We start from the raw sequence: 24,978 nt of genomic DNA, 5'->3' as shown, positions 1-24,978 counted from the left end.
GAGTTAATCCCAAATACCCTTGTAGAGCCAGAGAGTAGGATTACTATCTGACGGGTATACTTCTTTTATTTGGTTTGCTCATGGATGAGATTACCAGAATGTACATTTGGTTATGTTAATAATACCCCTAAATTTGTAGTAATAATAATATACTTACATTCTTTTAATGTGCATATATAATGATAATAATATAATATTCTATAATCATAATAAATAATCTTGATTGAGTGAATTGGTGGAAAAAAGATTCATGTAGCTGACCTCACCTAGTGGGACTTGAGGTTTTTTGTTGCTGTTGAATCATAATAAATAAAATAAATAATACCACAGAAAATATTATTAATGATTGCAAATTTTTTTATAATAATAATGATAATTATAGTAATTATTATTATTATTATTATGAACAAGAAGGGCCAATTTTGTTTAGGAGCAATGGATTGTAATGGCAGTCAATTCCAATGGGAATCCAAGACTACATACCCATGTTTGTGGAGTATCTTGCATTCTCAGGGAAATGTGAGCATTTCTAGAGGCTGCATTTCCAGAATCCTGCAGGATGACCTGAGCCGAACTCCCCTCTTCGAAGCTCTGTCCCAGATGTTTGTGTTCTTTCTTTCTAAAGCAGGAAAATAAGCACTCATGTGGCTATATATTGCCATTTTATATAGAGCACATGGAGCAGGTTTTTTGGTGGTGGTGGCGGCTTGGAGAAAAGAAAATTTGGGGCAGCTGGGGGGGTGGGGGAGTGGTTGATGGTTGGTTAGGTGTGAGGTCTCACCATGCACTATGGGTTACTTTGGGGAAGAAGTTGTTTTTCCAATGAATGATACTAGAAAAAAATTTTGAATTATATAGTTGGTAAAGTTGTGTATCTGGCCATGCACTACGGATTCTTTTGGGAAAGAAATTGGTTTATTAGTGAAAGATATTAAGTTAAATTTTAAACAATAAATCTGATGGAAAGTGGGAAAGAGGGAGGATACCTTCCCACTCTCTTGGGTTGGATTATTCTCTTGAGAAAGCTGCTAGTTTTGAATTTGAAGGTCTGCCTCTCAGCATCACGTGTCTTGGTGGTCCTTGGTGCGCCTCTTAAAGCTCATCTAGCCTTGACACCATGAGGAGCAAGCCTCATTGCCTCAATGCTTCTCACTCCTATGCATGCCTCAAGTGCGCTTTTGACCACTATGCTTGGGTCCTTGTTTTGGGAAAGCTGGCAGTTTTGAATTTGAAGGTCCACTAGCCTGATGACATCATTCTGGGTTCTCCCAACCATGAAGTTACTTCCATTAGACTTCATAGCAGGTGAATTCATGGCCAGTCTGCATTGATGGTGGATATGCATCGAGTCTGCTGCATATATATTACCAAACTATCAGTACTTAAGTTCAGGGTTATTTACATTACTCGTGAATGGTATATTAAGGAGGCTTTGGGTGTCAATCAATGAAATGTTTTGTACTAATGCCTGCATTGTTATTCCGATCGGTTAGTTCGAGGGTTTTCAATGTTTAAGAGGAATGTTAAGGTAAAAAGTAGCCATCACATTGACTACCCACATAGTTGTTTATGATTATAAATTCTTTTCTATCGCATAACTCCTCCAGATAATTTTTTCAGATTTGGGTTTTTAAATATGTCATTGTGTCTTACAGTTGAACAGAGCTGTTAGTGGACCAAGAAATCCTGGAGTTATTGGTGATCGAGGATCTGGATCTTTTTCAAGGGAAAGTGAGTTAACTTTTTTTCTTTTATTTCTTTTGTCTGTCATTATCTTATGCTAGGTGTTTAATATTCTTCTGGGTTCTCTATATCTGGATTTGCTTTCATATTTTCTTTCCTTTACCCGAAATTATGTGTTTTGAAGGAGGTAACCTTATAAACCTTCTGCTGCCATGCATTGAATGATTTTCACTGGAGTTATTTTGCTGAATTTCTTTGGATTCTTGTATAGCTTGGTTTCTGCATGCTGCAGAGTACACTAGAAAATTGGTGTATTTTTGGGATGTATTTTTATTAACTTGACACTGAATGGAAATTTGTTTTTTGTGTCTTGCTCTTTTTCCTAAATGAATAAACAAATTCTGGCATGGTCAGTGGGATTTTTATATTCTTATTGATTTCGTTGTTTCTTCTCGTCCATATTTTCTTCTACCTTTCTTTTACTGGTTTGATTTTATTCGTTGAATGCGTATTCTTCTTGGTTCAATCAGATTAATTGTTAGATTTCGATTATGCTACATAATGCATAGTAATTGTATCATAGGAATCTAGAGACTAAGGGGTTTTCATAAACATATTCTTGGTTTGCTCAGATTAATTGCTTAGTGTTCTATCTTGCATCACTGTTATACTTCTCTCAGTTGGCAGTTGTCTGCTTTCAACCATGTCAGATGGTAGCTTCTCCTTTTCTATGAGGTTAGAATGTAGGAAAGTGCGATATGGTGCTTATCATTCTCTTGTTTTCACTTTAGTTGTGTTCTCTATTAACTTTGTGAAGGATACCTGGTTAGTTTTCTGCCCTTGATAGCTTGGCAGAGACAATTCATCTACCAGATGACCTCTACTGGTACAACTATAGCAGACACAGTAAATGCTTAAAGCACTTCCACTAAATGGCCAATATCTCTTATGTGACAGATTCTCCAAAAGGATAAGGTATTGTATGTGCATCCAAGCCATTAAAGATCTAGTTGGTGACTGCTTCATCTCTCGTTTATTATTGCAAGAGGCATCCTTTCCTTCAAGGATTTCAATTTCTCTCTCTCTTTTTTTTTTTTGATTTTTTGATAGCGAAAGAAGAAATTCCATTAATAGATTAAGAATGTACAAAAAGGAGAATAAGACATCTCTCTATATATAATCTGGGACAAACCAGGAAGCAAATACAAAAGAATAGCCCATTGTAGAATAAGAAACAAAAAAACTTGCAGCTTGCATAATCAAGTCGTCAGATATCTCCAGTCTAGATGAACATCTGCAAAGATCACTCCCTTGAAATACCCATAGCCAAAAAAGATATGTGCACGATGTTCCAACCATAACTCCCACTGCACTGAGAAAAAAGCACATTTCCGTAGTGCATCCCTGTCCTTTCTCCTTCCAAAACCCACAATTGAGATAACCAAGAAGTCCACTAAGTCTGGGGCAAATGCTGCTCTTTCCCAATAAACCAAATAACTTATTCCACTCTCTCTAGGTAAAATCTCGATGCAGAAGAAGATGAGGGGTTGTTTCTGAACTATTAGGGCAAAGCACACAAACATATGGAGAAAGTGCCTCCAATGGTCTCTTAATATGCAACAAGTCATTGGTATTGATTCTATTAAGCACAAATGACAAATAAAAAGCCTTGAATTTTTTTTTCGGGGGTGGGGGGGCAGAGACCTTGGCATTCCAAATAGTAAATACAGAGGAAAAGAAGAATTAGAATGTGCCAAGAACTCATAAAATGTTTTGCAAGAATACACCCTCGAAGGATCCAAGGACCAAGAACCCACTCTCAAAGAAATATGACAATTATTTAACAAAATCAACAGGGAGGAAATCTCATCCAAGAAGCCAAAGCACTACTCGATTCAAAAAAAAAATGAATGAAAAGAAATAACACTATTTCTTCTTGAGCTCAAATGGAAGAGATGAGGAAAATAAGGGGACAAAACAATGTTCCCCAACATCTTTACTAAAGTCTTAGCTAATAGATTGAGTGCAGTGCTTGATGTTTTATCAATCGCGTTTCTAGGAGGGAGGCATATAGTGGATGCTATTTTAGTTGCCAATGATGTGGTGGAGGATATTTGTAGGAATAAGAAGAGGGTTTTGTCTTTAAACTAGATTTTGAGAAATCCTATGATAGAGTGAATATGAGTTTCTTGGATAGAATTTTTGCAAGAAAGGGTTTTGGTGTGAGTTGGCGTTGTCAGATCAGGGGTTGTTTATCTAATGTGTGGTTTTCGGTGATTGTGAATGGTGAGCCTAAATCTTGGTTTGTTGCTTTGAGGGGTATTATATGAGGAGAATCTTTATCTCCTTTTTTGTTTGACCTTGTAGCGAATGTTTTGAGTAGGATGGTGGATAGGGTGGTGAGAGGGGTTTGGTTTGAGGTTTGGGAGTGGGAAGAGAGGGTGTGGTGGTATCGCATCTCCAGTTCACTGATGACACCATCTTCTTTTTAGATGATCGCAGTCTTTCTTTTAGAAGTATTTTGGGTATTCTTCATATTTTCGAGAGGGTGTCCGAGCTCAAAATCAATTTGGGTAAAGTGGTTTAGCGGCTATGAATGTGCTAGTCGAGCATGTTAGGGAGTGGGCTAACAGAGTGGGGTGTGGTATATTGGATTGTCCTTTGACTGACTTAGGTGTTTCTTTGGGGTGTTAACCCCATGACTGTAGATTTTTTGAATCCAGTAATAGAAAGGGTGACAGAGATTAGATGGTTGGAAGGGAGTCTTGTTCTCTCTTGGGGGTAGAATTACTTTGATTCAAGCTTGTCTTGTTAGAATCTTGTTATATTTCCTGTTTGTCTAAGATTTTGGTAGGGATTGCTAGCAAGATTGAGAGGATTATGAGAGTTCTTGTGGTTCAACAGGGCCAGTCATAGGGACTATGTAGTGAGTTGGAATGAGGTTTGTAGATCTAAAAAGGAGGGGGGTTTGGGTCTTGGTAAATTGATGTCTAAAAACACCGCTCTTCTAGCTAAATGGCTCTGGCGCTTCTCTATAGAAGAATCATCCCTCTAGCATAAAGTAATAAGAAGTAACTTTGGTGTGGATGAGAAAGAGTGGGATACCAATGCTAATTCAAAATGCTGTTTGGGGAGTTTGTGGAGCTCCATTTCTCATATCTATCCTTCTTTCATCCATCATGCTAAACTTGAGGTGGGGACGGGTTCTCATATTAATTTTTGGAAAGATCCTTGGTTGGGAAATGCATCATTTTCTACTTCTTTCACTCGTCTCTTCCATCAAAGTTTTGAACAAAATAAAACATTATTTTTTTGGTTGGCGAATTATGTGATGCTTCAGTTTTCTGGAATCTTCATTTTAGGAGACCTTTGAACGATAGGGAGATGGTGGAATAGTCATCTTTGTTATCTTTATTGAGTGGGAGTAACCTTTCTTTGGGGAGGGACATTCATTCTTGGTCTTTGGACCAATCAAGGGTGTTCTATTGCAATTTTTTTTTTTTTTTTTGATTTGTTCCAACTCTTCTTTCTCGCTATACTACTATTTGGAAGGCAAAGTTTTCCCCAAAATAAAGGGTTTCACTTGGTTGGTTGTGCTTAATAAGATAAATGCTAATAACTTGTTGCAAATTAGGAGACCTATGAAGGCGCTCTCTCCTGAGGTATCTGTGCTTTGTTACAAGAACTTTGAGACAATTTCTTACTCTCTTTTGCAATGTGAATTTGCTTGGAGTACAAGGAACATGCTTTTTGGCGTTATGGTTGAAAGCTGGGCTTGTTCTTCCTCGGTGGAAGACCTTTAAGAAATATTCTTCACAGGCTTTAGCAGAAGAAAGGATAGGGTAACTTTATGGAAGTGTGGTTTTTTTCTCAATATATGGGGTTTATGGATGGAATGTAATGCTTGGATATTTTTTTGGAAAAAAATAAACCATATGCTTATTTTTTTTTCTCAATGTATGGGGTTTATGGATGGAATGTAATGCTTGGATATTTTTTGGGAAAAAAAAAAAACCATATGCTGGTTTGGGAAAAGATAAAGTATTTGACCTCTTTGTGGTGTGTCAGGTATGGATTTTTGTTTTTGTTTTTGTTTTTTTGTTTTCGTTTTGTTTTGTTTGTTTGTTTGTCTGGTTTTTTTTTTTTAAGAGGCAAGCTTTCAAGAGTTTCTAAGAGATTGGAGGAACACGTTGACTTGATGAGTTTTTTGCTTGGGTATCTTTTATGTTTTTTGTTTAGACTTGGAGTGTCTTAGTTTGTTTCCGAAGATTTCTCATTCTCCCTTTTGTAGATTCTCGTTCTATTAATGATATCTTCTTTTCTTATTAAAAAAAAAAACATCTTTCCAAAAATGAATATGAGAATCCTACCCACCACAAATTTAGCATTGGGAGTGAAGAGGCGATAAATTTGAGAGATAGATCTCCACGGGCCCTTTGAAACACCTAAATCCCAAATTGGTATCGCACCTGTTCTCATTCAGCCCAAACTTGCTTCTAGCGACTCTATGCCAAAGGGGAGAATCCTCGAGGGGAAGCCGCCAAAGCCATTTAGCTTAGAAAACCATGTTTTTATAAACCAAATTTCCAAGACCCAACCAACCCTCCAGTTCTAATCTATAGACTACATGCCAAATCCCAGCTGACCAAATGGCCCCTATCACCCCCAACCCTGGCCGACAAGAAATCTCTCATAATGTTTTCAATCTTAATAGCAGTCCTTACTGAAATGTTAAAAATAGGCCAGTAATATAGCGGGATGCTAGACAAAGAAGCCTGAATAAGAGTGATTCTATTTCTTAGAGAGGGAAGAGCCCCCTTCCAACTGTCTAAACACTTGGCTACACTTTTCACTACTGAATTATGCAATCTAGGATTTTCCTCCAAAGGGACCCTTAAATAAGGCAAAGCTCAATCCAACAAGACACGTCCCACAGTAGAGGACCACTCCCTAGCTCTTTCAGCAGGCACATTAATAGCAGCTAATCCACTCTTCCCGTGTTAACCTTAAGCCTTGAAACCCTCTCAAAAATATGGAGAAGACCCAAAATACTTCTTAAAGGACTATGATCATCTAAGAAGAAATTGTGTCATTAGAAAATTGAAGTGTGTTACCACCCCCTCCCTCCTCACAACTTAGGGATGTAAAGGGGTGGATCTGGAGCAGGATGGTCTATACCAGCCCTGCCCTGCCAAACTGCACTGCCCCTCCCCTCCCCCTCGCCCTCCCTCTCCCCCTCCCTCACCTATTGCGCTGGAGGATCCTTTTGGGGAAAATCTTCCACCCCCCATCCCTGAATCATTCGGAGCCTCACCTCCTATTAGTATCCAAATGCTTCCCTGATATCCATCCGCATCCAAACACATATTATATTAGATTCAAAATAAAGCCCACAAACTCAATTGGTGGGAGAGATCATGAATACTTCAATTAAAAGCATTTCCACAGCCCAAATGGCCAATCTATAATTTGGACAAATATATTAAAAATAACACCTGCAAAATTTTTCATTCCAAACTGATGAAAAATATGATTATTATATGAATTGTAAAAATTTGTTGATTTCCACTATACCTAGCCTGATGTATGCTTGCGTAGCTGAAGATATAGGTCAACTCAATATGAATCTCATCTTCTCATTTGAATCTAATTGTCTAGAAGAGAGAACTTAGAGGCTAAGACCAAGGTTCCTGCAGTTCTGTGGATCTATGTTCCTGCTGAATCTCGTGGCCTGCACCACTGGGTACCGGCTGCTCGGGTTTGGCTGCTCCTCCCTTGTAACTCTCAACCTCTTGGCCCTCCCTAGTCTCAAATCTGAATGTCTGAACCCTAAAGACTTAAAGCAAATAGTTGTTATTTTGAATACAGTTCCATTTTTCCCCTAATATTTGTTATTCCATTGTTGCCCCCTTCCTTTTTCATTTGTGTCATTATTTGGTTTGGGCATAAGATCATTACTTACATAGTATACCCATATTATATATATAATATTTGTTTTATAATATAAAAACTGGGGCAAGGCAGGGCGTGGTAGGGCATCTTGTAAACTGGTAGTAATTGGGGCAAGGTGGATTCAGGTCAGGAAAAAACACCTCCCATTTAATGCCCCAAATTCGCCTTGGATTGTTAAAATCTCCCCAACTATTGTTGTAGATCTGTTTAAAAGCTCCTAAATTTTCCCATATATTGGCGGATCAGGGCGAGATCTCCACTAACCTGAATTCATTTACATCCCTACGAAAACTAGAACTTTCACCAATCCCCTATCCACTGCCTTATCCACCATCCAACTCAAAGCATTAGCCACTGGAGTGAACAAAAAAGGGGAAAGTGGGTCACCTTGTCTAATATCCCTTGAAGCACTAAACCAGGATTTAGGTTTGCCATTCACTATAACTGAGAAGGACACATTATACATGCAACCCCTCATCCACCGACGCCGTCTCTCACTGAACCCGTCCTCACAAAAAAATTATCTTTGGAACTCCAACTAACTTTGTTATAAGCTTTCTCAAAATCCAATTTAAAAATGAACCCCTCTTCTTTCTCCTTCAAATATGCTTTACCACCTCATTTGCCACCAAAATGGCATCCACTATCTGTCTACCCCCAAACGCATTTTGAGCCTTTGAAATGGTCTTGTCAAGCATCACACTTAACCTATTAGTTAATACTTTTGTGATAATATTATACACACTGGAAACTGGACTAATAGGTCTGTAATCCGCAATCCTGAAAAAATGCCCTATTAAAATCATCCAATCCGAGAGCCTTATCGATCTCAATCCCAAACTCAGCACAGGTCTCTCCAACCAGCACATCTGATATTCAGAAATGGGGTTCCACTCTGGTCCTGAGGTCATTGATCTATTGGCATCCTCCTCAGAATATAGGCTAGCATAAAATTCGGTGATCTCAGTGGCAATTAGACTAGGAGAAAACATTATCTTTCCCCTTACTATATCCAATTCCCTTATCAAATTCTCATTTTCCCATTCGCTAACCTATGGAAGAATCTAGAATTACCCCATTTAAATTTGATTTCGTCTCCAACTTCTCACTTAAAAATCAAATCTTCCAACTCATTCTTCAAAGACACGTCAGCTCTTTACCCTCCTAGGGACTAACATCCTCTTCCTTTCTATTTAACAAATCCAACTTATCTAAAATACTGATAGTCCTAATATCTTCAGACACCTCCATTCTCATTCTTTCAACTTCTCCTCCAACTGCTTTAATTTCTTATAAACATAAATCATTCTCACCCACTCTCCCTTGCTCTCTCCAAGAGTTTCTCATCAACAGCTGAACAGTATTGTTATCCAACCACAAATTTTCAAACCTAATGGGAGTAGGACCCCAAGAAACCTTACTAGATTCTATTAGAATGGGAAAATGATCAGACGTAGGCCTAGGGAGAACGTTTTGGGAGAGATTAGAAAATTTGTCCTCCTACTCACTATAGAAAAAATGCCTATCAAGCCTACTAGTGATTACCCTAGCCCCACCCACGGACCAAGAAAAAGAACCATTTCCCAGGGGGAGATCTCTTAAACCACACACTCTAATGAACTAGTCAAATTGCTGCATGCTTGCTGTGACTCTTCCTGCCCCCTTCTCTCCCTTGGAAACCTAACCACGTTAAAATCACCACTGACAGTCCACCTAGGGGAACAAAAACCAAAAACATGTTATGATTATCTCAAAAGAACTCCTAAGAGTTGGTCTAGAAGGACCATAAACTGAAGAGACCCGCCCTACCTCTTACTTCAACCAAGACAAAGGGAAAAAACTTTACCAAGTTGTCCGCTCTAGAAATAGAAAGACTTTCCCACAAAACAACAATACCCCCACCAAGAGGGTTGGAAGACCCAATCCTTGCAACGCCCTTCCCAGATGCTTTATGACACACCCCCAAAAGGACCCACCCTCCCTTTGGCACACCACATTAGAGTGATGATTTTACTGAGCAAAAAAGAGAGGAATAACTTTTCTAGATCCAGAAGCACTCGAATCCTCCATTGGATCTTCTATTACTTGTTTTTTTTCTCTCTCCCAATAGGAGACGGAGTGCCCATGATCCCCACTGGGTTGATAAGATGCTCAAGAGGGCAAAGATCCCTTATTGTTGGAGCTGTGTTGATTATCATCTTTGCCAACTTGCCTAGTTTTAGACCTCAAATTCACACAATCTTTCTTAGTCTACTGTTGGAGCCTAACAAGGATCCCTTACTGTTGGAGCCATGATTGTTATCTTCACCTACTGTGGAGTTTTAGAGCTCAAATTCAGCAATCTTTCTTAGTCTGCTGTGTCCTCTAAGAGAGCATCATTCTGCTCCACTAACTCCCCACATTAAACTTCAGAATCACCCTCGTATGACTGCAACATGCCATCCTCCCTTTTGAAATCAAAATTGGCTCTCAACTGATCAACCAACAGTCCCTTCTCCAATTCGAAGGGTGAGTCCTTCTCTAATTCTCCCTCTATCGCAGCCCTCCATTCCTCCCCGAGATGTATATGAGAGACAGGGTTACTAATGGGAATCCAAGATTTTGGAATGAAGCTCATTAGTGGAGTGTCGTTCTTCCTTCTGCTGTGGGCGTGTGTGTTGGACCCTTCTTCCTTCATACCATCCTTTTCATTCTGTGCAGGAACCCCAGCTGGATCCTCCCCCCCAAAACCCGAAGAGGAAAAAATAAAAAAAAGGGGAAAATCCCAACATAGCCCTTGTCATCTTGGTTGGAAGGTATCTTCGAGTTTGTTTGAAGGATCTCTTCCAAGCCCAAATTTTTAAATTCCATAAGGGCTCCGTAATTCCTCCTAGGGTGGGCTGGGCTTCTTGATTTGCGAAACCCATTGCTGAACAAACCTCTTATGCCCATTCTGAAAGAGCCCATAACTAAAAAAAGCCCTTGACTATCTGGTCAGTATTTCGAAACCCATTTGTGCACTATCTACTTGGCCCCATGTATATTTGACCCAATATAATTGGATCCTATAAGCTCAGTGCCAGATTTAAATTTTTAAATCTCTGTCACTTGCCAAATGTGAACACACATCCCTGTAATCGCAACCTTCAGGCCCCTTGGTAAACATCTTCCCAGTTGCCAGAGCATCTTGCGAGTTTCGAATGACCTCTCCTCCGAAGGCTTGAGAAAATCACTTGTCTTCTCCCCCTTGCTTCAGACCCATAGATGTATGAGAGGAAACAAATCTCCCTGCAACTCATGAGAGGCGATATGCAAAAGCATCAATAAGATTCATGCTGAAAACCCTTTGACTGACTTTAACACCCGCCCCAAAAAAAATCTCGTCCCCACCAACTCAAAACCAAAAAATTAGGATTGAAGTAAGATGGTAGCAGAACTTTGTTTAATATTCTCTAAAAACACACCCATTGTCACAAAGAAGAGACTGGTCGTCAAAGTAGACCATCGCATGCCAATCACTTGTCGCCATTGGAGATTTTAGTTGCAACCTTCTTGAAACTCAAGTACTAAGCAAAGACTCCTGATTTCTGAGTTAGCAGAAGACTTGAGTTGCTCAATTTGACAGAAAATGGGGATCGTCATAGCGTATCACTATCTGAGAGAGAGAGCTTGGGTTGTTTCTTCGACAACCTCATTGGCCATGAGGACTGCATTATGATGGTCAAGCTAATAAGTCTGGAGGGGGTTACTGGAGGGGAAGAGAGCTTTGTTGTGCACAAGCAATGGATTTTCTTGAGAGCTTGGCGAGGGGAACCAGGCAGTTCACTTGAAGCTCAAGTGTGGATTATGGCAGGTGAAGGTGTTATGATGGATGAAGGCGTTCCTGAACTAGAAGGAATCCAAAGTAAGGAGGTGGGAGACTATACAACCCAAAAAAATCTCCTCCAGAGTTTGAGCTGTAACTTCTGTTACCAAGATTGGCTGATTAGAGCAATAACGAAGTCCCATAAGTTTTTAGTGCCATGGTGGCATGGCAAAATGCAATCCCCAAACGCTGGCTTCTTTACACAAAAAGCATATATTCACCACAAATTCGCCCCACTCTTTATCAATTGTTGAAATTCTGCTCAAATTCGTTGCCCATGCAAATAATCAACTTCAGTCCAGGTCAAATTGACTCTACCGTGATCAGTGTTTGATCTGGTCCAGCTTCTTATATGAAGAGCCAACTTTGTAATAATTGTTCTTGCTTGATGCCCGACCTAGGTTCATAATGTTAGTATGGTGCATCATATTTCTATAAAAGCAGTCGAAGAGAACAGCAGAGCTTTCATGCTCCCAGTCCCGACTCTTGAGCATTCCTTTCACTAGGGTTGCACAGCAGCCTAGTGTATGAAAGATCAATGTTCATACTCCGCAATACACACAGCACAAAAACAAGTTTCGACATGAGCTCCCAAAAGTCAGCAATATCTCTGAAGTGATGAGGGCAGCAACCATGATTTCTCACCCTTCAACAAAAGTGTGTTTTGCCCAGCAACTCTCTTGACTCAAGCTTGGAAAAATGCAATGGTGAAGCCATCTAGGCTTAGAGCTTTATCACTGTTGCATTCTTTTAAAGACTTAAGCCACATAGCAGCAGTGTTTTGAAGTTGAATTTCCTTTCAACAGTTCAGTGAATCGGGTCATAGGGAAGGCCCCTTTGAACTAATCTATGGACTAAAACCCCAACATATTCTTGATTTTGTTCCATTGCCAGATGAGATGTGGGTAAGCAATGGCAGGGAGGCTTTTAGAAGATATTTGCTGAGGTCATGAAAGAGCAAGACTTGAATCCATTAAATTGGTGAGGAATCATTTGCTCTTGCAGCCAATCAACACTGGTGAGCTAAAGAATTTGAAGAGGGAGACATTGTTTTATGCATTTTAAGAAAAACAGGCTTTGTAGAGCTACTTAACATAAGCTAAGCTTAAGTTAGTTTGGTCCTTGTTATTTGCTCAAGAAAATTAGAACAAATTCTTACATAATTAAGCTAGGGCCAGTGTTACAAGTCCCATTTTCCAATGCTTCAGATTTTTGTATTCATATAAGAGATTTTATGGGCAAGAAGTTGCAGCTGAGTTACAAGATGAACTTGTTCCTAGGTTGCTTGTATGTGATCAAATAGGTAAAATCCAGACGGTGTAATCAATATAAGCGCATCCTAGTGAAGTGGTTAGGTGAACCAATCTGTGAAAGTACTTGGATTGCAGAAGAGTTGAAAAATATTGATCTTGATATCCATGCTGAGTTTATGAAGACCTTTTTGATGGACTTGAGCTCTCCCTTGCAGAAGCATCAGTGGCTAGATTTACTGCTCAATTACTGTAGGGATCATTTCTGTGCAGAGATTGAAAGCTCTTACTCGGGTTCTCTTGGAGTTTAGGATAATATTTCATACTTGAGTTCTCTCTTGTGATCACAAACCCTAGAGACACTTGTTGCTGTTCCCTATTTAGTCTGGATTCTTTTTCTGTATTTCTGTTTGTATTGCTGCTGGAACACAGTGTTTGGCCGCAAGGAAGCAGCTTTCATGGCCGAGCACTGCATCAAGAAGTGTTGAAGAATATAGTAGAAGCAGCTGTAGTTTTTTCCTAATATAAATAAACTAGAACTGAAAAGGGGGTCTTCTTATTTGGATCAATTTGCTTGTTTCTTCTATTCCTACTCTGTCCAACTGGGTATTATTGTAATTCTTAATGCTTTATATGTACAGTAGTGCTCGCAAAGAGAGCAGCTCCTCTGTTCTCCTTTCTTTCATGTGAACATTGTTCTTGCTTTTTTCTTCCCTTATCTGGTTTCCATTTACATGGCATTAGAGCAATTGGAATATTGTATTGATCAGTTCCTCTTAGGGTCTCCCCTTTATTTTCTTACCTTTTCCTCTCTTTTCAATTTCTCATCTGCCATAATCATTCGATAGCTAGTGAAGGATTTCTGAAAAAAAATCCTGTGGATGTACCAGCAGAGCATCTGTTGATCTCTGCAAGGTCACCTGCTGAGATGAGCTTTGTGAGATCAAAGGGTGATGTTTTCTGCTTAGCTTTTTCTTGCTCCCCCTACGGCTGAGTAGGTTCTGCAACTCTTTGTAGGGTTTAAAATTCAAGATATGTTTGAAAGGCTCCATTTTCTGCAAAACTTTTGGCTGCTATATGAGTTGATGATAGGAACTGTGGGGTTGGTTTTGTCTTGTGAAGCATTCCATATTATTCTGTGTTATTTAGTTGCTGGCTACTGTCCTTTTAATAAGTTTTCATGGTGTAAAGTCCGCTATTTTGCTGTCAACAGTATACTGTTTGGTTGTTTTAAGGAATCTTGTGGACCACTTTTGTGATGTTTGATTTGGTAATATGTTGCTTTGACCTCCTTTCATTCCAATTTCGTGGTGAAAAGTCGACTGTTTTGTTTTGGACCGTGTATTGTCTTGTTTCAAGAAATCTTGTGGACTGTTTGAGATATGATTTTCCACTCTGTTGCTTTGACCAAGTTTAGTGTCTAATGGGTTGTTTTGATGTGTCTTGGGACTGTATATGATGTGTTTGCAGAAGAGCATTTGTTCACTGCAGGTGGGTTTAGGACTTTATTTGGTCTCTTTTTACTGGTCATGAAGACTTTTGTCATGCTCAGTGTTTGCTCGTTTCCAAAGCTCGCACCTGGATATCTTGGATTTGATAATGCTGCCATCAAAAGTATATAGATCAAGTCCCTTTTCCCTTTGAAGCTCTCTAGGGATCTCTCTCTCTCTCTCTCTAAGTTAGTGCCAATAATTTTTTTCTCCAGTGCAAATCAACTAGGGAGTGTGTGGCTCTTGTGATTTTGTGTTGTGGGCAGATGTTACAAGGGACTGTGCGCATGGATGGGAATTGGCGGCTTGTACAGAGAGCAAGAAAGGCATTAGACTCATCCCTCACAATTTTTTGGACTGTGGATGGAAGTAGAACATTCAATCATAAGGATGATAGTTAGATGGTTAAAATGCCTCTTTTTTTGAAATAGGAAATAGTATTGTAGATCACCAAAATGCTTTGGATTTTTTTTTTCCTACTTGTTGGTTTGTAATTGAAACTTTTTTTTTTTTGGTAATTGAGTTGGCTCCCTCTTGGTGCCTCGTAGTGGTGTCTCTTTTTTACTCATAATAATATCTTTTTTGTCATTTCATTTATATGATAATAATTTTATTTTCCTGATTAGCGTACATAGCTTCAAGGCAGAGGACAGTTATTCTTTATATTTTTTTATATTTTTATATTTTTTAATAGAAATAGAAATATATTAAACTAGAGGGGAGACAAATTACAGCCCAAGAGGAGAATATATCCTCAAAAAAAAAAAAAAAAAGGAAAAGAAAAAAATAAAAGAAAAAGGGAACAGGAAAAGGGGGAAAAAACTAAACAAAATGAAACCTAATGAGCTCTAAATTAGAAAATCTCTATTTAAACACTTCCCGTCATAATTGACACAGTAGTGCAGATTTGCTAATTCATGCAGTCCTTTTTTTTGCCTTTTTTAATACCCATCATACAACTGAACTTTATTCCATCCAGGATCTATCTACTAACCTCGACCTTTGTCGGTTTGATTACTCTTCTCCAACTCTTCAGCCAACTCACCCCCCTAAAAAATACACCCTCCAAGCCTTCAAGTGGAGGCACATACGAATACTACGCAATTGATTCAGAACAACCAGAAACATAATCAAATTGTTTGCAGAACTCGTCCAATAATAAACCATCATTACGTACAAAATCACTTCATGCTCATTGCCTAGTTCTGAAATATCCCCCAATCTCTTTTCATTGTCAATATAGCTTCCTCCATTATCCTTCTCTAATCTAGCTTAGAACACTTCTGAACTCCTCAAGTGAAGATTCCTCTGTGGATATTTTTTATGAGTATACTCACCCAAAGAGATCATTTCATTTCTTTCAGTAGGGCTTCTCTTACTGAGCCTGTCCCCACCCCTGGGGCCTCATCATCTGAGTTTTACTCACCTTGTTAGCCTTATATCTGCATTGCTATTCCTGGATCTATGCACAACCAACTCTGAAGGCAAAAATATTGCCTATTCAATCCTTACCCTGATCTCTAGCAAGCTGTTTTCTGCCCCACCGAGGCCTTCCTCATTTAGAAGTCTCCACAGAAAGCTCTCTTGACACCTCACCGGAGGAAGATTTATTACGCCTAGTTGAGCTGTCTGTCCTATCAACACCTGCTTCTCCCCTGTGCAGCCTCAAACACTTGCCCAGTTTTACCTACTCATTTTTGAAAATGATGCCTTCCCACCATTAGAAGCCTCATGTGGACTGCACTCAACCTGGCACCTATTCCTTTGTCCAAAAATGTAGCTATTTGAAGCCTTCTGAGTCTCGTGCTGTGTTCAGAACTATAGAATTTGGCTTGCAAGTGGGTTTTTCTAGGACAACAGTGTCATCTTGTTCAGAACCATTATGATATTGCTGTATTTAGCATTTTCACCTATTTTCATAATTTAGAGCACTGTTATGAAGTTGATTATGCTTTTTTATTTATGGCTGAATTTTTACATTAATTTTTCTTTCGCCTTACATATGACTCCATGTTTTCTTCCAGGTTCATCTGCTACTGATTGGGCACAGGAGGTAGATTACTCCAACTGGTTAGATTTGCAAATGTTTGATGCAGACAATGCTCTGGAAGGCAAAAGATGGTCGTCACAGCCACATTCCTCTTCTTCACATCTTGCAGAATCGAAGCCTTTGTACAGAGCATCGTCATACCCACAGCAGCAACCACAGCCGCACCACTTCTCTAGTGAGCCAATTCTAGTACCCAAAACATCTTACACTTCCTTCCCCCCTCCCGGCAGCAGATCACAACAGGCTTCGCCACACCATTCACATTACCTGAATATTCCATCATCACTTGCTGGTGGGTCTCAGCTGCCTTTTTCTGCACCAAACCTATCTCATTTGTCAAACTCTAAACTTCATTTGGCTGGCTTTCCTCATGGGTTGCCGTATGGAGAAAATATTCAGTTTGAACCTTCTGGTCTTTCTGTTAATAACCGTCCGCATAACCACTGGGTCAACCAAGCCAGCCTATTTCAGATGGACCACTGTAACCTCTTGAACAATATTTTGAAACAACAATTACCTCGTCAAAATGGGTTGCTTTCCCCACAATTAATATCACCACATCAACAACTGCAACAACAGAGGCTGCATCATCCTTTTCAATCATTGGCTCATTTTTCAGCATTGCAGTCCCAAATATTTAATGCCCTTCCAGAACCCTCCCATAAACCAATGCTTGGATTGCCTGATATGAGAGATCATAGACCTAAATCAACACACAAAGGAAGACAGAATATACGATTTAGTCAACAAGGCTTGGATTCTAGTAGCCAAAAGAGTGATGGTGGGTTGCCACAATTTAGATCCAAGTATATGACTGCTGAAGAAATAGAGTGTATTCTTAAAATGCAACATTCTGCAACACATAGCAATGACCCTTACATAGATGATTATTACCACCAAGCTCGTCTTTCGAAAAAAGCTGCTGGATCGAGGTTGAAACACCATTTCTGCCCAGCTCATCTAAGGGAGCTTCCTTCTAGAGGCCGTAGTAGTACAGAGTCACATTCTTGTCATCAGAATGATGCTCTAGCAAGGGTTCCATTGTCCATACGTAGGCCTCAGCCTCTCCTTGATGGTGACTTACCTTCCTCTAGCCCTGGGGATGGAAGCGCCGAACAGAAACTCTCTGAGAAGCCCCTGGAACAGGAACCAATGCTTGCAGCTAGAATTGCCATTGAGGATGGCCTTTGTCTTCTTCTTGATGTAGATGACATTGACCGTCTTCTACAATTTAGTCAACCACAAGATGGTGGGACTCAACTCAGGAGGCGGCGTCAAATCCTGCTTGAAGGGTTGGCAGCCTCACTAAAGCTTGTTGATCCACTTGGAAAAAGTGGCCACACGGTTGAACTGGCTCCAAAGGATGACCTTGTGTTCCTTCGGTTAGTGTCTCTTCCGAAGGGCCGAAAGCTTCTTTCTAGGTTCCTCCAGCTTCTCTTCCCTGGAGGAGAGCTAGCTCGAGTGGTTTGTATGGCTATTTTTCGTCACTTGAGGTATTTGTTTGGAGGTCTTCCCTTTGATCCAGCTGCAGCTGAGACAATCACGAACCTTGCAAGAACAGTTTCTATGTGTGTTAATGGTATGGATCTTCATGCACTCAGCGCCTGTCTCATTGCTGTAGTCTGTTCTTCAGAACAGCCACCACTCCGCCCTATTGGTAGCCCTGCAGGAGATGGTGCCTCTATCGTCTTAAAATCTGTACTTGAAAGGGCAACTGAACTCTTAACTAATCTCCATGCAGCTGGAAACTGTAATATTTCTCATCGTGCACTTTGGCAGGCTTCATTTGATGCCTTTTTCAGTCTTCTCACCAAGTACTGTCTCAGTAAATATGACAGTATAGTGCAATCAGTATTTAGCCAGACCCAGCCAAGCACAGAAATAATTGGTTCAGAGGCTACAAAAGCCATAAGCAGGGAAATGCCTGTAGAGCTTTTACGTGCAAGTCTTCCTCACACTGACGAGCACCAGCGGAAGCTTTTGTTGGATTTTGCTCAGAGATCAATGCCTATCACTGGGCTTAACAATCGGGGTGGGAGCAATGGCCAGATAGCTTCTGAATCAGTGAGGGTCTAAATCAATGTGGGATATTATATGTAAGATGTCTTGGAAACAAGAATGTAGTAGTCGGTACTTGTTCTCTGCACGTGAGGTGACATGCTGCTTTCACAATCTTATATAGATATGGTACATTACTTGGTGAGTGGAAGCGTAAGGTTGTTGAAGGAAAACTTGTCAAGCTTCATCCCCTCTTGGCTCTCTCCTGTCCTTTCCTTCCCTCCCTAGTGTTGCCAGGTTTGAAGAACGTGTGTTGTGTACTGTGATGGACAATCCTTCAAGAGGAGTTTGCTACTGGAAGTTCTTTTCTTCTGGGGAGCTGAATTTTGGTGCTCTAAGGTGAAACTCCGCATAAAGTGGAAGCATAGGGGATAGAATGTACAGACCGGTCCATTAGCGAACCCCTCAAGACTCTTTCTTTCATTTTCTGTCGTCTTTTTACCAAGTAAAAAAAGGATGCATCTTTAAAGTATAATATCTACCAAGATGGGGCTAGTTTCAATCAGATGTTGATAAGGGGGAATACAACATGATTCTGTTTTCTGTATTTTGATGAGAAAAATCATCCAGTAACTGAAATTATTGTCGCTGTTTCCAGTGTCTAAATCCTGCGTTGTTTTTTTTTTTTTTTTTGCCCTTTCTAATAATAATCTTTCTGAAAGATTGCCAATACATAATATTCTATGACCCGACTGCTAATTTCCTTTTGTTTATGACCCTGTCGTTTCTATTCTAAGCTTGCACAAACTGAAATTTTGAGAGGACATTAATGATTGATAAGTTACGAATAATATGTGGAAGGAGCATTCCTCCCCCTGCCTAAGCTTTTTAAACAAGTCTTTTCATTAGCCGTTGGAGTAGTATATAAATGTATCGATTAAGATTAATTATTCCTAATCATATGTTAATACTATAAAATATGGACATGGACGTGCAGGCCTTTCTTTTTGCCATCCCAAAAATCGACCTTGTTACTATGTCTTGGGGCTTATTAAAAGCTTCATTTTTTTATTTTTATTTTTTCTAAGAGTCGCAACAATTGCACTCTATTTTTAAAGCTTTTATTTTTTATTTTAACATTTGTATAGCTAGTTTATCCTATTGGAAAAATGATTGTGTCCTCTTTTTTATTTTTGTAATTCTATGAAAAACTAGAAGTATTTGAAATTTATTTTTCAAAGCTAAATAGGTCCCTCCACTCCGGAGAAAAACTTGCATGAAAATTTTCTCTACTTATATTGTCAATGAAGATTAAATTACCCAATGGATGAATGTGGAATAAGGATTTGTTCTTATTTTCCTAGATTGCAATTGTAGATATGTGCTTATAGAAGATGAATGAATTGATAACCGTTCGTTGGAATTTTTATGTTTGGGTGGGCGAGTTGTATGGTTTTCATAATTTATGCAATTTCTTTTTAAGCTAATTCTTTGTTTGAGAGCATGAATTTCAAGGTTAAGGTTTGAGATCGTATTGATTTGGATAAACTGTACTACAACATTATGCTTATTTTATTTTTCTCTCAAATTTCACACATCCAAATGAAGGCTCGAAGTACATGGTCAGATTTATTTTTAAATTTGAGTGAGCCTTAGCTCGAAATGTTAGTGTCGCATTTGAGAACATGTGTCCAAGCCATGGATTTAGTATAATTTATTCAATATAAATTTATTTTACATTTTATTTTAATTTCAAACCTACACTTTGCACTTGCCCAAATGTTGTGAAAATATGATCAGTGTCGGACTTACATAGATTCGAAGCCAAAACTGGTTTACATTGGAAGTGAAATAATTAGGCACCTAGACCTTTTTTGTTGAGCTTCTTCAACCCAAATGCTTCCAAGTGCATCTATTTTCAATTTCCTTCGTTTGAAATTACTACATGTGCAAAACTTAAACGGCTTATTATTATAATTATTAATGCTTTTGTATTATCAATATTAAAAATCTTGAGACAAATAATTATTTTTATTGTTATTCCTGCCAACGTAGCCTGAGGGCCAGGTAAGGTCAGCTCTTTCCTTGATCCCTATTAGCAAACAAGTACAGAGGTGAAGTCTGAAATGGTTCTCCTACTGTCCTAGCCTAACACTGCTTTCTTTTCTATTGAATCTACTATATTTTTAGATAGCATGTGCCCTAAAATTTCATCTTTCAACTTCTCGAGGAATAACGTTTAGAAATGTTTGCTATATATCATTTATTTTTCTCTCTGTGATCTATCAATCAGATTTTAAAATCCCTCAATAGACTACAAGACCAATGGCGAGCAGGGCTATTCATGGGTTGGGTTGATTCGGGTTGAGCGTAAACTTTATCCAATCTAATTTTGTCGGTTTGATAAAAAATCAATCCGAAGTTGAACCATTAGGAATGCGGTTTAGATTGGTTGAATTATTAGGTGAGTTGATTTGGGTTGGTGCTTGGGGGTTTAGCTTGTTTAAAAGTCTCGAGTACAAAAGAAAAAAACAAAAGGAATATGTGTGAGTGTTTTTGTCGAAATAATAACATATGTTACATTGAAAATGGTCAAAACACTACTTACACTAGTGTCAATCAAGTTAATATTTTAGATTAGTAGACTTCTCAAGAGAAAACAACAATAATATAACCTTACGATTTTCAATTTTGTATGTATAATACAATACGAAAAAGGTTTTGGAAGTAATTAAAGGAAAATTATGTCTATTAACCAACATGTATATTATTAACCGCATGTAATCACAAAATACAATATATGTTTGTTGTCTTCCAAAAGGACTCTTAACATTAATACAATATCAATAAAACTGAAAATTGCAAATTGACCAATGTAATCGAGTAATGCAAAATGGGAAACTACCAACCGACTCATAAACCATTTGAAATCGATTTTTTGGGTCGGTCTGATTTGGATTGATCGGATTATTGAATACCCCTGCAAGCTACTTTAGCTGAAGTGTTACAACCTTGTTACTTCCTAGTAAAGTATTGAATATAATGAGATGCATGATCATCAATTTTTTTTTTAACTCAGCGAGAAGGGGGGTAGGGGATGATGACTAGTGTAAAGGTGCAGAATGTCTGGATTGAGCTATAGCTACCCAACTAGAAGATTATGGACTTCCCCCCCTACCCAACTAGAGGATTATGGACTTCCCCTCCTACCCAACTAGAAGATTATGGACCCCTCCAGGCTGTAGAATGTCTGGATTGAGTTATAGCTCCAACTAGGAGATTGGGACTGCCACCACAACACCACCAAATCACTAAAGGTCTAGAACCCCTCTGCATGCTCTAAGGGAAGGCACTACTCTCGCAGACGATTTCAATTTACATCTAACTTGAACTTTTAACCTTAAAGACATGAAATATTAGCCTATACCACTAGGCTAACACCTCGGTGGTAATGAAATGCGAGATCTAATAACCTTTGTAATAGTCCTTTAGTTCCATTGACACAGAGGAACTATGTTAAGGAGAGGTAGAAATCAACGTTTCCCTTGGAATAAGACTAGTCACAAATATGAGTGATGGTACTTTCAAGTTGAACATCAAGGAAAACATTAGGAGAATCATCCACAATTATGATTGTCAGTTTCCTTGAACCACATAACACGATCTTACAAGACAATTTATAGGTGAACAATTGACATGCGTTTCTTCTTTTAAAAATAAAAACACAACACCATCTCCATAGGTAACATGCGAAAGACACTTTAAGGGCATATTCATTCTTATATGTCATATGAGGAAATACCCTCTTCTTAGCACAATAAATCACAACCTAATAATTAGCCAACGATCATTTTCTAGGATTATCTTACACCAATAAGATCCTTCCAATTGTTTTGTAATATTATAGTCTCAAATTTTGAATGGTTAAACATATACTAACAATTGCAAGCATACTTTAGATAAGTTATAGATAGGAAATACCTTATTTAGTAATTCAACACAAATCTTGCTCAAATGATCTGACATGTATATTGCCTGTAGGAACTAGTGACTGATTGTTTATTCTAAGTATAACTCTACCCTTACATCATCTTTGCCATAGACATATAGAATCAAATTGACTACTAGTGGTGCAATAGAAGGGGAGAAAAATGTATTCGGGTGCCATATGAACAATCAAAATAGCATAATGTGTTCATCACACAAGTATCCTTATGCAAGTCATGCAATTTATTACAGACCAAATTGAAAAACTAAAAACAATACAACGAAAACTTATTCTTCTTTCTTTTGCTCTTCAGATTCCCATTGATTATACCAGGAGTATGTGCTCGTTGAGATCATTTTGGCAACCATATCACTTTCATGTGTGTGTTTAGAATGATTAACCTGTTCAAGTACTTCAGCACACACATTAGTAACAAACGGTTTGTCATTATCAAATCCAGGGATCTGATTGAAAAAGTTAACAATCTCCCCATTTTTTGATGATGGCAAATGCATCAGAGCAAAATGAGGTTAAGCCTATAAGGGCTCTCCCTAAGAATATGCATAAGTTAAGTTTAAGCAATAAAACACACACATATTAAAGAAAGAATACATTTTAGAATAATTGCATTCAGTTGTAGCAATGAGGTACGAATACAAACATGCATATACGCAACACATACATTTTGCTCAATAAAAGTTCTTCCCCTTTTGGCATCAACAAAAAGGGTTAAAAATATGTCGAACAAATGCAGCGAAAGAGAACTCCGTTTCTTTCCAAATAATAAAAATATATGTACATAAACATATATGTGTATATATATATATAACTATATATCCCCTTTATGAAATTATCAAGAAGTACCGGGGGTGTGCTTGCTGAAAAAGAAATTTTAATTTTTAAGTGTCAAGTAAGCAACATTCATCTGGTTAAGCATTTTAGCACATCCTTAATATAACCAGACAAAATCAACCATAAAAATCCTAAAGATCTCAGGAAAGTTAAGCAGGGATCATATGGCAAGCAGATGATTGTGGCAAAATAACATATAAAGTCAATATATTTCAACTCATGGCACAATGAATTCATTCAACATCTAAGCCAAACAATCTGAGAGCAAAAAATAGGATTTAATTTTGGATGCTCCGCCTTTTGATTTAAATCCTAACTTAGATGAAATAAATTTGCTTATACTGGACAAGATTTAATTTATTCAGTATACCAAGAAGTATAAGCAACCTATTAGAATTTTTTTATCATATCTATACTGGATATTTGTTAATTCATTTCAAGCATTGCAACCAGTATAGTCTCCCTAGATCCTTCAAATGCATCAGAAAATATACTAAGGCATGACATGATACTCATAACTTAGAATAATTCATACCAATTTATAGACTTTTAAGAAACTGGATATGATGTTCAAGATTCTCAGAAGAGCCTCAATACTTAAATAGCTAAATGTTATGCAAATGAGTCTTTTATGTTTTCCTTCTACAGTTGGAGCTCAGCTCCCCTTAAGAATATGTTGATTATGTATGGATGAAGTTTAATATTTATTTAGTTTTCACTCATTCTTTTAAAAAGATTTTAGCATTTATTCTTTCATAATCATCTTTGTGCAAGGTTTTATTTTATGAAAAAGATTTTCAAAATTTTGGCAGCATGCCATCTGTAAATTGGATATTTTGCCCATAAAATCTGTACCTGATAAATGGTTGTTCTCAAAAGATAGATCATATGTGGCACGCAACAACCTAAAATTTTTACCAATATGCAATTCTCATCATTGCATTCGCCATGCAGGAGACATTCTAGACTATGCATGCAATTAGGTAGCAATCAACAATTCATGAAATATAGTCTATCCATCCAAGGATATACATAGTAAAGAACAGAGGATAGTATTTGAGTTTAGTGCAGTATTGTAGGCATAAATGTTATAAGATAATGAGAGCATTTTAATTTATATGGTCATGAAAGTGTAATGCTCCCCCTGAGTTAAGTACATGTTCAACTTATGCCTTTTTTATTTCTAAATATTTTAGCCAAAGTTCTTAAGATTTTCAATGGTTTAAACTTGGTGATGGATGCATTTAGGCTTATTGGACCAAAAAAACACAGTGAATATTCGTCTAGATGTGATAAGCCTATGTTTGGCTCTTTTCTTATGAATCTTAATATGTGTGAGAGGCATAAGATTGAATGACTTTGAATTTTTACTACATGTGCATAGGTCTCTTTCAAATTTAATTTCATCATCTGGATTTGAAACCTAGTGCAACCACTTTAGCTAGTCAACATATCATGAAGGATATGAAGCTTTAATAGATTTGATTTAATGTTTGAGAGCTTATGAAGCGAAAAAGAATAAATACTCTTAACAATTAAATTATCATTAAGTTCAGAAGAGTATTTAGAATGAGTGGACATTTTTCAAAATATTTTCGTGCTTAGTAATCATGTCTAGGTTTGAGCAAAGAGCGTTTAGGAGTGAATGAATTTTTGAATACAACTATTTGGAGAATGGAATGTATCCTTTAGATATGATTATAATTATGAGCAAGGATACAGGCCAAGGAATGAACAAAATATCTACCTGATGTGAACATGATATGGTAAAGATTTCCTATGGAAGAAGTAAACCAAAATTAAAAGACTTACAATTTACACTCAAAGGGAATAAACCCCTGGTGGATGCCTCTAATTTTGATTACAATGAG

General features: G+C 38.1%; 1 protein-coding gene across 1 annotated transcript in view; it reads left to right on the top strand.

Annotated features, from left to right (window-relative positions):
* The window catches only part of LOC131148893 (protein PAT1 homolog 1-like), a 64,791-nt gene extending 45,792 nt beyond the window's left edge, over nucleotides 1-18,999 (top strand). The window contains exons 4-5 of the mRNA XM_058098850.1: nucleotides 1,656-1,731; nucleotides 16,244-18,999. Coding sequence (XP_057954833.1) covers nucleotides 1,656-1,731; nucleotides 16,244-18,345 — 2,178 coding nt within the window. The 3' untranslated portion in view covers nucleotides 18,346-18,999. The remainder of the gene's footprint in view (nucleotides 1-1,655; nucleotides 1,732-16,243) is intronic.
* Nucleotides 19,000-24,978: the final 5,979 nt, after the last annotated feature.

The sequence above is a fragment of the Malania oleifera genome, chromosome 2 (assembly GCF_029873635.1).
Source record: "Malania oleifera isolate guangnan ecotype guangnan chromosome 2, ASM2987363v1, whole genome shotgun sequence".
NCBI classification, from domain to species: Eukaryota; Viridiplantae; Streptophyta; class Magnoliopsida; order Santalales; family Ximeniaceae; genus Malania; species Malania oleifera.
The sequence above is the reverse complement of the archived record's forward strand: the minus strand, read 5'-3'. Positions and strand labels throughout refer to the sequence as shown.